At 40.4% G+C, this 13,652-nt stretch overlaps 1 protein-coding gene across 3 annotated transcripts in view; it reads left to right on the plus strand.

Annotated features, from left to right (window-relative positions):
- ANKRD17 (ankyrin repeat domain 17) overlaps positions 1-13,652 on the plus strand; it is a 143,185-nt gene that overhangs the window by 88,792 nt on the left and 40,741 nt on the right. For all 3 annotated transcript variants that reach the window (XM_060781341.2, XM_060781342.2, XM_060781343.2), the window contains exons 11-15: positions 1,133-1,220; positions 4,415-4,542; positions 6,109-6,252; positions 7,024-7,126; positions 11,951-12,709. In XM_060781341.2, coding sequence (XP_060637324.2) covers positions 1,133-1,220; positions 4,415-4,542; positions 6,109-6,252; positions 7,024-7,126; positions 11,951-12,709 — 1,222 coding nt within the window. The remainder of the gene's footprint in view (positions 1-1,132; positions 1,221-4,414; positions 4,543-6,108; positions 6,253-7,023; positions 7,127-11,950; positions 12,710-13,652) is intronic.

Here is a 13,652-nt window from a genome sequence, read left to right on the forward strand (position 1 = left end):
GCATAACACTGTTGCTCAGATGATTCATTGGAACTTGTGCCACAAATACCATCTGCCTGTGACAAAGAACTGGTGGGATCACAAGCTGGAAAAAGTTACAGAAAATGAGCACATCAAACTCCTCTGGGACTTCTGAATTCAGACAGACAGAGTTTTGGAGCACAATACTCCTGACCTCACAATCGTGTTAAAAAACAAAGCATGGATTGTCGATATTGCAATCCCAGGTGACATCAGGATTGAAGAGAAACAACTGGAAAAGCTGACACGATATGTGGATTTAAAGATCTAACTGCAAAGACTGTGGCACAAGCCAGTCAAGGTGGTCCCAGTGGTGATCAGCACACTGGGTGCAGTGCCTAAAGACCTTGGCATGCACTTAAACACAATCGGCGCTGACAAAATTACTATCTGCCAGCTGCAGAAGGCCACCTTACTGGGATCTGCACGTATTATTCGCCGATACATCACATAGTCCTAGACACTTGGGAAGTGTCCGACGTGAGATCCAATACAACAGCCAGCAGAGTGCCTGCTGTGGACTCATCTTGTTGCGTTTCTGATGATGATGATAATAATAATGATAATGATAATAATAATTTGAAAAACACTGTTTGGAGTCTTGGCCTGAAGACTTGGGAGATCCACATTTCAGTTTGCATCTACACTGTGGAATTGATGCAGTTTGACACCACTGTAAGTGCCATGTCTCAATCCTGTGGAATTCTAGGATTTGTACTCTTTGGAAGAGAAAGCTAAAAACCTTTAAAAGTACAACTCCCACGATTCCATTGCAGTGAGCTATGGCAGTTAAAAGTGGTGTCAAATTGCATTTATTCTACAACAAAGAAATATACCTTAGGTCAACTCCGAGTGATGAAATTCTCTAGGATTGCTTGGACCAGTCACCCACTTCCAGCCTGACCTACCTCACAGATTTCTGAATATAAAGTGGGGAGGGGAAGAGCCATTTATGCTGCGATGACATTATTGAAGGGAGGGCATGATGTGTGCATGCATCAAACCTTTACAATATTGCTTGGATAAAAACTACTTTAATAATAATTAAGGCTTCCTTATTTAAAGATGTTTTTGGTCTCTTCCTTCCCTCCACCTCTCATATCTTTTCTAGGAACATGAATCTGAAGGAGGAAGAACGCCTCTTATGAAAGCTGCTAGAGCAGGTCATGTCTGCACTGTTCAGTTCTTAATTAGTAAAGGTAGGTTTTTGTAAAGAATGTTTACTTTTCTTACAGTTTTTATGTTTGTTTAAGGTTTGTTTGTATCAAAATATGTTTTGATTGATCTTCATATGTTTGTTTCTGAATTGAATCAAACACATTTATTGAAGCACCCTTTTGTCGGAAAATGAAGCAGTTTGGGGGCTATACAGGATTGACATCTCTTAAAATTAAGAAGGGACTGACATGTCAAATTGCATGTTAGTTAGCATATTATAATACAGAGAAACACAAGGTTTCCAGAAATGGGTTCAATTTATATAGCACAGAAAATACTTTTTCTCAGATCATTTGCAAATGCTGCCGTGTTTAGTTTAGGCTTACGATGAAGCAGTTCTTGCTGTCACACTGATACTCTTCTTTATGGAGTATGTAAACCAATGTAGAACAACACATAGAATGACTATGAAATAGATTGCATTTGAACTCTTATCGTCAATCTTGATGCTTACACGTAGGTACATTCATGGAGTATGGGTGATTCTATGTATGCTCTTCATAGTACATCAGGAATCCAGATGTGAAAATATATTAAATTGAAAACCATTGTTATAGAAGGAAACATACACTCTTTCAACAACCAAAGTCCAGAGGGCAGATCAGCTAGTGCTTGTGAACCCATGAGGTTCACAAGTATTTAAACCATGAGGTTTAAATCAGAAATAGCCATGAACTAGCCATAGGAAACAATTAGCTTTCCCTTCTCCATGCCCAGTATTCACCAATCCATTCTCAAAACTGAAGGGAATTTATGTGTGGCTGGTAGAGAATTGAGGTTTACTGCTTAAAAAAAAAACAAGTCAACCATTTTAGCTATGTATATGATTGTTGCAATCATCCTGAATGTATGATTTTGGATTCTATTCAGAATGTTAAGGCCTTGAATACAGCTAAATGAGTAGAATACTGTGGGTATTTATTTATTTATTTATTTATTTATTTGTTTATGAAATATGCCTTATTTTGCTTGCTTGATTCAGCTAATTTTGCTGGACTTGAACTGTTATTTGTTTGTTTGTTTTATTTAAAACATTTATATTCCGCCCTTCTCACCTCGAAGGGGACTCAGGGCGAAGCACAGCATATATACGGCAAACATTCAATGCCAGGACACAAATTCTTATATATATACATAAACATTAAAAACATTTATCAAAATACTAAAATACACCATTTAAAACTGTCCTAGTCATTCACGTCAAGTCTAATTAGCCTGGTAATCTTTCCTATTGGTGCTTTTTTGCCCTGTCCCGAAAGCTTGGTCCCACAAGGGGTTGACCTGATCTCGCCAGGAGCAATCACCGAGAAGGCCCTGTCTCTCATCCCCACCAATCATGCCTGTGACAATGGCGAGACGGAAAGCAGGGCATCCCCGGAGGATCTTAATCTCCGCGATGGTTCATAGGGAGAGATGCGTTCGGACAGGTCATTTGGGCCGAGGCTGTTTAGGGCTTTATAAGCCAAAGCCAGCACTTTGAATTGTGCCCGGTAGCAAACTGGCAGCCAGTGGAGCTGGCGTAATATGGGAGTTGTATGCTCCCTGTATGCCACCCCAGTTATTAACCTGGCTGCCTCTCGTTGGACTATTTGAAGCTTCGGAGCAGTCTTCAAAGGCAACCCCACATAGAGTGTGTTGCAGTAACGAGAGCGTGGACCACCGTGGCCAAGTCTGACTTCCCAAGGTACGGGCGCAGCTGGCGCACAAGTTTTAATTGTGCAAACGCTCCCCTGGCCACCGCTGCAACCTGGGATTCCAGGCTCAGTGATGAGTCCAGGAGGACCCCCAAGCTGCGAACCTGGGCCTTCAAGGGGAGTGTAACCCCATCCAGCACAGGTTTTTAGTACTGTGTTTATCACTGTATCCTTAATTGGGCTCAGGGTTATATGTTCAAGTAGAGGGGAGATAAAAGAACAACTTCACGACCTATGAATACCTGAGATGTACTTAAGAATAAAGGAAATAGTTTCCTTTTGTAATAGACATGATTTCTGTGGTCAGTTCTAGAGAAAGAGAAAACCTATGCAGATTTGAGCCATTCTTTCTTTTGGAGGAATTCCCCACCTGTGGTTTCTGACCTGCCTTGTGCAAAAGAGCAGAGTTATCATATTGTGATCTGTGCATTTTTCTCACAGTCTTTGTGAATTTTCTTAGTTCTCCTTTCCCTGATCATTATTCAGGTAGTAGGATAGTTGAAGGCCTCTCTCCACTGTCAGTCATTACCTCTGTAGTAGAAGGGATTGTCTCATCTCAGAGACAGACAGAGGCTTGTATTATTATTATTTATTATTTACAGCTTTTATATTCCGCCCTTCTCACCCTGCAGGGGACTCAGGGCGGATTACAGTGTACACATATATGGCATTCAATGCCAATTTTTGACATACAAAAATATACAGACATACACAGAGGCTATTTAACTTTTTCTGGCTGCCAGGGGAGCTGTCGCTTTCATCGTCCATCTGCAACGTTGATGAAGCACTTCCGCATTCCCCACATGCTTCCCCGCTGGAATGCTTTGCTGGAGTCTTCTTTATGGCCTCATAAATTAGTTAATTTAGCCTCCCCACACTTTAAGGTGGTACCTAATTTTCCTACTTGACAGATGCAACTGTTTTTCGGGTTGCAAAGGTTGACAACAGGCTACACAATTGGTTGGAAACCCACTCCAACCTGGGCTGGCTTCGAACTCATGACCTTTTGGTCAGAGTGATCTAAGACCCGTCGCAAACTCTGTTCCTGCGAGAGAAAACCTTGCTAGCATGTCCCTGACGTCACGAGACTCCGCCTCTCTCCCCGCCCCTTTCTCTGCCCCTTTCTCCATGCGAGCGTGGTTTTTCCTTTGCTCAGGCAGCATTGCCCGCATTTTCTCTCAGTTGGCAGAATTCAACTGAGAGAAAATGCGGGCAATGCTGCCCTAGCAAAGGAAAAACCACGCTCGCAAAGAGAAAGGGGCGGAGAAAGGGGCGGGGAGAGAGGCGCAGGCTCATGACGTCAGGGACTTGCTAGCAAGGTTTTCTCCAGCAGGAACCTAGTTTGCGACGGGCCTTAATGCAGCTGACACTCAGCCAGCTGCACCACAATCCCGGTAGTTCTCTCATTAATAGGAGAAGGCCAGTGGCAATAGTTCAATTAAGAATAAGAATTAATTCTCATCTTTTTTATTCTTTAACAGGAGCAAATGTGAACAGGACAACAGCTAATAATGATCATACAGTTCTATCGCTTGCTTGTGCTGGAGGGCACTTGGCAGTAGTGGAATTGTTGTTGGCACATGGCGCTGATCCTACTCACAGACTGAAAGTATGTAGTAGTGTTTTCTCTAATCTTATTCTGTATTGAGTAGCTATTGTTGGGCATTGAGAAACAGAGCACAAAGCATTATATTATTTACTGTGTACATTCAAGAAGTTTAGCTCAGTTTCTCCATGGGTCAATGTAAGCACCAATACCCTGTTCTTTCCACTGGACTTTTTGAATGCCTGGATGAGAAAATGGAGATGGTAGCTTTCCCTCAAAGAAGTACCAGGAGAGTAGCTTACCAATGGTTAGAAATTGTCGAAGTCCAAAACATCTGCAAGGCCGAAGTTTGCCCATGCCTCATATTCAGGGTGAGGCAGCATAACTTCCTTTTTTCAAAACTTAGTAAAACCCATTGTATGAATCAGAATTTTTTTATAATGTAGGCGCATACCTAAAGTTTTGTTTTACGTTGTTTTGAAGATCAAATTAGGTAGGTGATGTCCCCCATTCTCCATACACTGAGTAAACCGATTTCTGGCGTTTCTCATGACTCTTGCCAGCATAGCAGGAGTTATGTTGGCAATTTTTTCCTGGATGTTGGTCTTCAAATCTTGTAGGGTCCTTGGACGGTTCACATAAACACGGGATTTCAAAAAACCCCATAGAAAAAAATCACAAGGGGCCAAATCTGGAGACCGGGCCGGCCACTCCAAATCCGCTCAAAAAGTAGGCCTCAGCGGCAAAAGGATGCTCCTCACTGTTCCAACGCATGATGGCGACTGAACTGTGTCAGGACAAAACTTTATCCTCCCGCCTCTCGAACGAGACAACTAGTGCTCCGCTACATCTTCAACTGTCTGAATGGCGCACATTTTAAAAAAGGAAGTTATTCTGCCTCACCCTGTATATGATAGTACTTTTTCAGACATAAATTTTGTATGCTACTGTTGTGTAAAGGACCTTGCTCATATAAATCTAATCTCATCCAATAATATAGTTTTAGATTTAATGTGCCTGCTACCATTCTGTTAGTTGCCTGCAGCCAAGGGAACTTGTAACAGGCTGCAAGTCATATGAAGTGGTGAGGGGAGGAACAAACATCAGTGGAGTAATGAAGCATTAAAAGTCATTTTAATACTGGATAATAACTTTTTAAAATTAGTAATCTTTTAAAATATTTTATAAAACACTGGGTATCAAAGAACATACTAATTTTGTGTGTTTGTGTTTTGATGGAATATTCCAAAATAGAAAATGATAGTAAATCTCTTAGTGTTACTTTAAATATTATTATTTTTATTGTTTTAAATTAGTTACATTGCCTTTATTGTATACAACCTTGAAATCGTCGAAGGCTTTCATGGCTGGAATCACTCAGTTCTTGTGGGTTTTTTCGGGCTATATGGCCATGTTCTAGAGGCATTTCTCCTGACGTTTCGCCTGCATCTATGGCAAGCATCCTCAGAGGTGAGGATGCTTGCCATAGATGCAGGCGAAACGTCAGGAGAAAGGCCTCTAGAACATGGCCATATAGCCTGAAAAAACCCACAAGAACTGAACCTTGAAATCTTTAGAGGGCACAATATAAATGAATAAATATTCTTAATGATACCTGTTTCCCAATAGGATGGCTCCACCATGCTAATAGAAGCTGCTAAAGGTGGTCATACAAGTGTGGTTTGTTACCTGTTGGACTACCCAAACAACTTACTTTCTGCTCCTCCACCTGAGTCTACCCAGCTGACTCCTCCCTCTCATGATTTAAATCGGGTAAGATTTAAATAGAAAGCATTTTGGATTGTGTTATATATTCCATTTCATTACTGGTTTTTTTTTTGTAAAATAACTGACTTTAATCTGGAAACTGACTTTGTAGTAAGCGGTGTTGTAGACCACATCTTAAATCCAAAACTGTTAAAATTGAATTTAAATGCATTTTGTTTCATAAAGATCAAGTAGACAGAACATATTGTAAAGAACAAAAATAACTTTCTGGCCTTACATCGCACATTTTAGTGCAAATATTAAGACACAAATAGTGTTCAATTCAGCAATTATTGCAGAATGTCATGCCACAGTCCACTTCAAAAAGGGTCATGACATGCCGCTGTTAATAAAATGCTGTAGTATATAAAAAGCCACATGTTAAATTCATAAAATATATCGTGGTTTATTTGGATGATTTTAAAGTGATTTCACTGTGGAATTTAGCTCGACTGGGACACGCATCCAGAGAGTCTTCATATTTGAAAGTCTTGCTACCTGGTTCTGCAGAAAAACTATTCTAGGGAAGTCTTGACTAGGACAGAATTTTTGTCTAGTTTGTTAACTGGGACAATGTATGTCTTCTTACCGTTTTATAGTTTCCATTACGATATTAAAATGCTTCTGTCACTGCTGAAAACCCTAGGGCTGAAATTCTCTATCATCTAAAATTGTAATTACAGCTAATGATTTTGTCTTATGAATTGCATACATATTTATACAGTTCATATCAGTTTGTTTGCTTCATGTATTTTAATTGTAATATCCCATTTTTAGGCTCCTCGCGTTCCCGTTCAGGCACTTCCCATGGTTGTCCCACCCCAAGAGCCTGATAAGCCCCCAGCTAATGTCGCCACAACCCTTCCCATCAGAAATAAAGGTCAGTTATAACACGTAGATTATTGCATCGGTACAGAATATTTCTGTTCAACAAATAATTTTTTATCCTGGATTTTTTTTTTGCAGGGTTTGGCTATTGTGTAGGCCTTTCTAGATTGCATCATTATAGATTTTTTGTTAAACTCGTAGCTGTGTCATGGTAGAAGAAATTGAAGGCTGTGAAAAAACTATTTCATACATTGAAAAGTCATTTTTAAAACTTGTTTAGTGAGTAGAACGTTCTCAGAAGGACAGAAGGTGCCATCTACACAACCTGCTGATCAAGACAGAAGATATATATATACACACACACACACACACACACATGTTTACAAACATTGTATGTAGAAATACCTACAGTGAAATCATTACATTTTTGTTAAGGATCACTTGGGTTTTTTTCTTGGGCAGAAAGTAATATTTATTAGCAAATATTTGGCTTTAAGTAAAGACTGAAAACTTTGCCTATTTGTTAGTAAAGTCAAGTGAACAAGATCACAACCAGATCTTATATACAAAATACTTGTGGTCGCTGAGAGCCCTTTTTCCCAGATTTTTTCCCCTTCAGTATTGAGTACTGAATGTCACTTTCCAAAATAACTTATTATTAAATCATAGTTTTTATAAATACAATAAGATAGGGGTTTTAACTACTTCAGTATGAAAGATGAGGAAGTTAATTGGCTTATTTTGAAAGGAATGAATTAATATTTAAGTAATCAGATCTAATTTGCCAAATAGTCACTGTTGAATGTTTTTATGTTGAATGTTTTTATGTTGAATGTTTTTATATTGTGAAATGCTATTTTCAGTTGTAAGTCGCTCGGAGCACCTTGGTGGAGAATGACTAATTAAGAAATAAAGTGAAGTGAAGTGAAGAAGTGAAGTAAATATTTTTAGTTCGGTCAGTGACCAGCATTAAGACAAACCGTAAAATGTACATAAAACAAACATTCAGACATTAAAATACAGCTTTTAAAAGCAGAGATGAGAGACAGCATTAAGTATGAGAGTTAAAACAGTATTGCATATTTGTATGTTTAAAGAACAATTTAAAAAGCTAAAATAAAGTAACACTCCGGAACACAGTTTTTGTTCCTTATAAATGTCATTTCATAATTGGTTCGATCATCAAAACATGGAAAAGGTTTATTAAATTGCAAAAACTTTGTTTTTGAGCAGTATCTTGCAACACATTTTGCTATATTTTTAATGAAAATCTCACCGAGTCTCAACCAATTCAACATAGTTTGTGGCAGCCACAAAACAAAGTTTATATTTATTATTTATTAAAAACATTTATATTCCGCCCTTCTCACCCCGAAGGGACTCAGGGCGGAGCACAGCATATCTACGGCAAATATTCAATGCTGGGACAAAAATTTCATACACACATACATAACATTTAAAGGCATTTATCTCAATATTAAAAGACACCTTTTAAAACCATCCTAGTCATCAGTGTCAAATCTAATTGGCCTGGTCATCTTTCCTATTGCTGCTTTATTATCCTGTCCCGAAAGCTTGGTCCCACAGCCAAGTTTTTACCATCCTTCTAAAGGACAGGAGAGAGGGGACCAACCTGATCCCACCAGGAAGGGAGTTCCATAGCCGGGGGGCAATCACCGAGAAGGCCCTCTCTCTCATTCCCACCACGATTGCCTGTCACAATGGCGGAACGGAGAGCAGGGCCTCCCCGGAGGAGCTTAATCTCCGTAATTGTTCATAGGAGGAGATGCGTTCGGACAGGTAAATTGGGCTGAGGCTGTTTATAGAGTATACCAACTACCAACTACTTTCAAAGTAAGCACAACACAGTTAAACAGGAAATAACACTTTCAAATCAGCAACAGATTTTTTCCAATTTTTGTTACATAGTGTAATAAAACCTTTTAAAACTGTGTCAATATCATTGCACAAGCAAGTTATTGCTACTCCACAGAAGTTAGCAACCTTGGCAGTAATGTCAGAAGATTGGTCAGCCAAAGGATAATCAATATAAACTTTCAAGTCTCCCAGGTAATTTTTTTGTAAAATTGGATTAATGAAAACGTCATTGAAGGTCTTGTTTGAAAAAGCAATACAGTAAAATGTGCCCCACAATTTCTACTGCCTCAGCCTCATAGGGACATAAGCATCCACAGTATGGTATGTTATTGTTATAACTAAATAGTTTTGCACAAATATAATAATAATAATAATAATAATAATAATAATAATAATAATAACAACAATAACAACTTGAAACAGCAACCAAAAAGCCCACTATATGGTTCAGATATGTGGATGACACTTTCACCATTTGGAGCCATGGAGAAGAAGAACTCAACAGGTTCCTGGAACATCTTAACAGCATCCACCCAAACATCCAGTTCACCATGGAAAAAGAAAAGGAAGGAAGATTGCCTTTTCTAGATGTCCTAGTCATCCGTAAACCAGATCAACAATTGGGTCACACCGTTTACAGAAAACCCACACATACAGATAGATCTCTACATAAAAACTCCAACCATCACCCAAGTCAAAAAAGAAGCACCATTAAAGCCTTGGCAGACCATGCAAAAAGAATCTGTGAACCCCACCTCCTCCAAGATGAACTGAACCACCTCAACTGGGCTCTACAGGCCAATGGATATTCCACCTCAGACATCAGAAGAGCTGAAAGACCAAGAACAAGCCACAAGAGTAAAGATGAAGATCCACCCAGAGGAAAAGTGTTCCTGCCATACATCAAGGGAACCACTGATCGCATAGGAAAGCTGATGAGGAAACACAACATACAAACAATCTACAAACCCACCAAGAAAATCCAACAAATGCTACGTTCAGCAAAGGACAAGAGGGATCCTCTCACCTCTGCAGGAGTCTACCGTATACCATGCAGCTGTGGACAAGTCTACATAGGGACCACCAAACGCAGCGCCCAAACAAGAATCCAGGAACATGAAAGGCACTGCAGACTACTCCAACCAGAGAAATCAGCCATAGCAGAGCACCTGATGAACCAACCTGGACACAGCATTTTATTTGAGAACACAAAAATGCTGGACCACTCTCACAACCACCATGTCAGACTACACAGAGAAGCCATTGAAATCCACAAACATGTGGACAATTTCAACAGAAAGGAAGAAACCATGAAAATGAACAAAATCTGGCTACCAGTATTAAAAAATTCTAAAATTAAAACAGCAGAGAGAAAAACAGACAGGGACATCTAAGCACCTTTCATTAAGAGTTTGCTCCAGGCACAGTCAGCCCATTGTATGCTAATCAAGGTGGTCAGTTGAAAAGATTCACACCTAGCCCAACTTACAAAAGCTTTTTGTCTCACCCTGGTCAGTCCACAGATATATAAACCCCTTTTTTCCCAGCTCCAGCAGACCTCTGAGGAAGCCTGCCATAGATGCAGGCGAAACGTCAGGAGAAATGCCTCTAGAACATGGCCATATAGCCCGAAAAAACCCACAAGAACTGAATAACAACTTTATTTATACCCCACCACCATCTCCCCGAGGGGACTCGGAGCGGCTTACATGAGGCCAAGCCCAACAACACATCAATAAGAACAACAAACAATAAGCAATAAAACAATACAATTAATATAACTCACATATAGACAGTAACACAGAGAGATTTAAAAACCTATGGTCGGGCCAGATGTAATAGTTAAAATTTTAAAATATTATCTGAATTTCCTAAATTTGTTTCTGTACCCATCAATAAATATTTTTAAGGACAATGTCAGGATAAGAAAGTGACCTCCCACCTCTGGTTGCAACCTGTACTGTCCTCTCCGTTTGCTTGGTGATATAATGAAGTCTCTGAGATCTCTGCAACTCTATTTTCAACTTAAGATGTTTAGGCTGAAGCTTTCTTACCTAGAAGTAAGATTTATTACACACAGTTCAACTTCCTTTTAGGTAAACATGTCTGAACTTTGCTGTGAGTTACTTTCCAAGTGAAGTTATTTATAAAAAACATCTTGTAGTATATGTAGTCATTATGCATAGCCAACAGCATCAGTACTCTATATAGTAAATATGTGCTGACTAAGCTGTTTAGATTTATGATCTAATTCATCAATAATGTACAAACAGAAAAATAGGTTTGACTCTTCACCATAGACCTCTTTACTATGGGTGCCTCAGTGCCTTTATGCTTTACTAGCCGTCCCCTGCCACGCGTTGCTGTGGCCCACTTTGGTGGTCATGGGGGTTCTGTGTGGGAGGTTTGGCCCAATTCCATTGTTGGTGGGGTTCAGAATGCTCTGTGATTCTAGGTGAACTATAAATCCTAGGAACTGCAATTCCCAAATGTCAAGAATCTATTTTCCCCAAACTCCACCAGCGTTCACATTTGGGCATATTGAGTATTTGTGTAGAGTTTGGTCCAGATCCATCATTGTTTGTGTCCACAGTGTTCTCTGGATGTAGGTGAACGACAACTGCCAAACTCAACATCAATGCCCACCAAACCTTTCTAGTGTTTTCTGTTGGTTATGGGAGTCCTGTGTGCCAAGTTTGATTCAATTCCATCATTGGTTGAGTTCAGAATGCTCTTTGATTGTAGGTGAACTATAAATCCCAGCAACTACTACTCCCAAATGACAAAATCAATTTTTTTTTAGTGAAGGACATAGATTGGGTTGTTAGGTGTCTTGTGTCCAAATTTGGTGTCAATTCGTCCAGTGGTTTTTGAGTTCTGTTAATCCCACAAACTACCATTACATTTTTATTTATATAGATTGACCAGTAGTTCTTTAATGAGGATATTGTTCATGTTCACTTCCATTTGGTTCTGAGGGTGTTTCTCTTTCGCACAGCCACTTCCAAACAAAAGTCCAGCAGCCATTTGCAACCAGCCAGCCCAGACGTACAAGGTTACATTGCCAACCAGTCTCCAGAAAGCATTGTTGAGGAGGCTCAGGGCAAGCTGACAGAGCTGGAGCAAAGAATAAAGGAAGCCATAGAAAAGAATGCCCAGCTGCAGTCTTTGGAATTGGCACATGCTGACCAGCTCACCAAGGAGAAGATCGAGGAACTGAACAAAACTAGAGAGGAACAAATTCAGAAGAAGCAAAAAATTCTGGAGGAGCTGCAGAAAGTAGAGCGGGAGTTACAGCTGAAAACCCAGCAGCAGCTAAAAAAGCAATACCTGGAGGTGAAAGCACAGCGAATTCAACTGCAGCAGCAGCAGCAACAGCAACAGTCTTGTCAGCATTTGGGACTACTAACTCCTGTTGGTGTGGGGGAGCAGCTTACTGAGGGAGACTATGCACGCTTGCAACAGGTGGACCCATACTTACTCAAAGACGATCCCCAGCAAACTGCTGCCCAGATGGGCTTTGCTCCAATTCAGCCTCTTACAATGCCCCAGGCCTTGCCTCTGTCCGCAAGCTCCTTACCGCCAGGGTCTATTGCAAATCTTACTGAACTACAAGGTGTTATAGTTGGACAACCAGTACTGGGCCAAGCACAACTTACAGGGCTGGGACAAGGAATTTTGACAGACGCACAGCAAGGATTAATGGTAGCCAGCCCTGCCCAGACCCTCAATGACACTTTGGATGACATCATGGCAGGTGTGTATAATTCATTTTGTACAGGTACTATGTCTAATGCTGGAAGGCAGCTTGAGTATGCCAGTATCTTTACTGTTGGGTTGTTGTAGGTTTTTTCGGGCTGTATGGCTATGGTCTAGAGGCATTCTCTCCTGATGTTTCACCTTCTTCTATGGCAAGCATCCTCAGAGGTAGTGAGGTCTGTTGGAACTAGGAAAAGGGGTTTATATATCTGTGGAATGACCTGGGTGCTTGCCATAGATGCAGGCGAAACATCAGGAGAGAATGCCTCTAGACCGGTGGTTCTCAATCTGGGGTCCTCGGATGTTTTTGGCCTTCAACTCCCAGAGATCCTAACAGCTGGTAAACTGGCTGGGATTTCTGGGAGTTGTAGGCCAAAAACATCTGGGGACCCCAGGTTGAGAACCACTGCTCTAGACCATGGCCATATAGCCCGAAAAAACTTACAACAACCCAGTGATTCCGGCCATGAAAGCCTTTGACAATACATCTTTACTGTTGTTTCACTGCACAGATGCTGGGTTATTTTGACATGTTTTCCCGTTTTAAATTAACAAACATCAGCAATAGAACAGAAGCTGAAATTCTCATTTGCATTGCAGTATTGCCTACAAGGTTATTAAAACAGGCTAGTATTTTGGGAAATGGCATTCTGCTTCGCCTGAATAATAGTGTGAAATAGAACAGCACTTTAATAGAACTGGGACAGAATATTGGTGTCTCCAGCAGATAGGCAAAGGAAGAGGTTGGCAGTCATGACATGAAAATATAGGTGGTGATTATTTTGCCCCAAGGGAGATGTTTTTGCATGGATAATAGTATTACGTCCTTTACTTAACGGTGCTCAATGCAATCATGCCGACCACATGACCTAGGAGGTGTCTATGGACAACTCCGGCTCTTCGGCTTAGAAATGGAGATGAGCACCAACCCCCAGAGTCAG

Source organism: Anolis sagrei, chromosome 6 (genome assembly GCF_037176765.1).
Source record: "Anolis sagrei isolate rAnoSag1 chromosome 6, rAnoSag1.mat, whole genome shotgun sequence".
NCBI lineage: Eukaryota > Metazoa > Chordata > Lepidosauria > Squamata > Dactyloidae > Anolis > Anolis sagrei.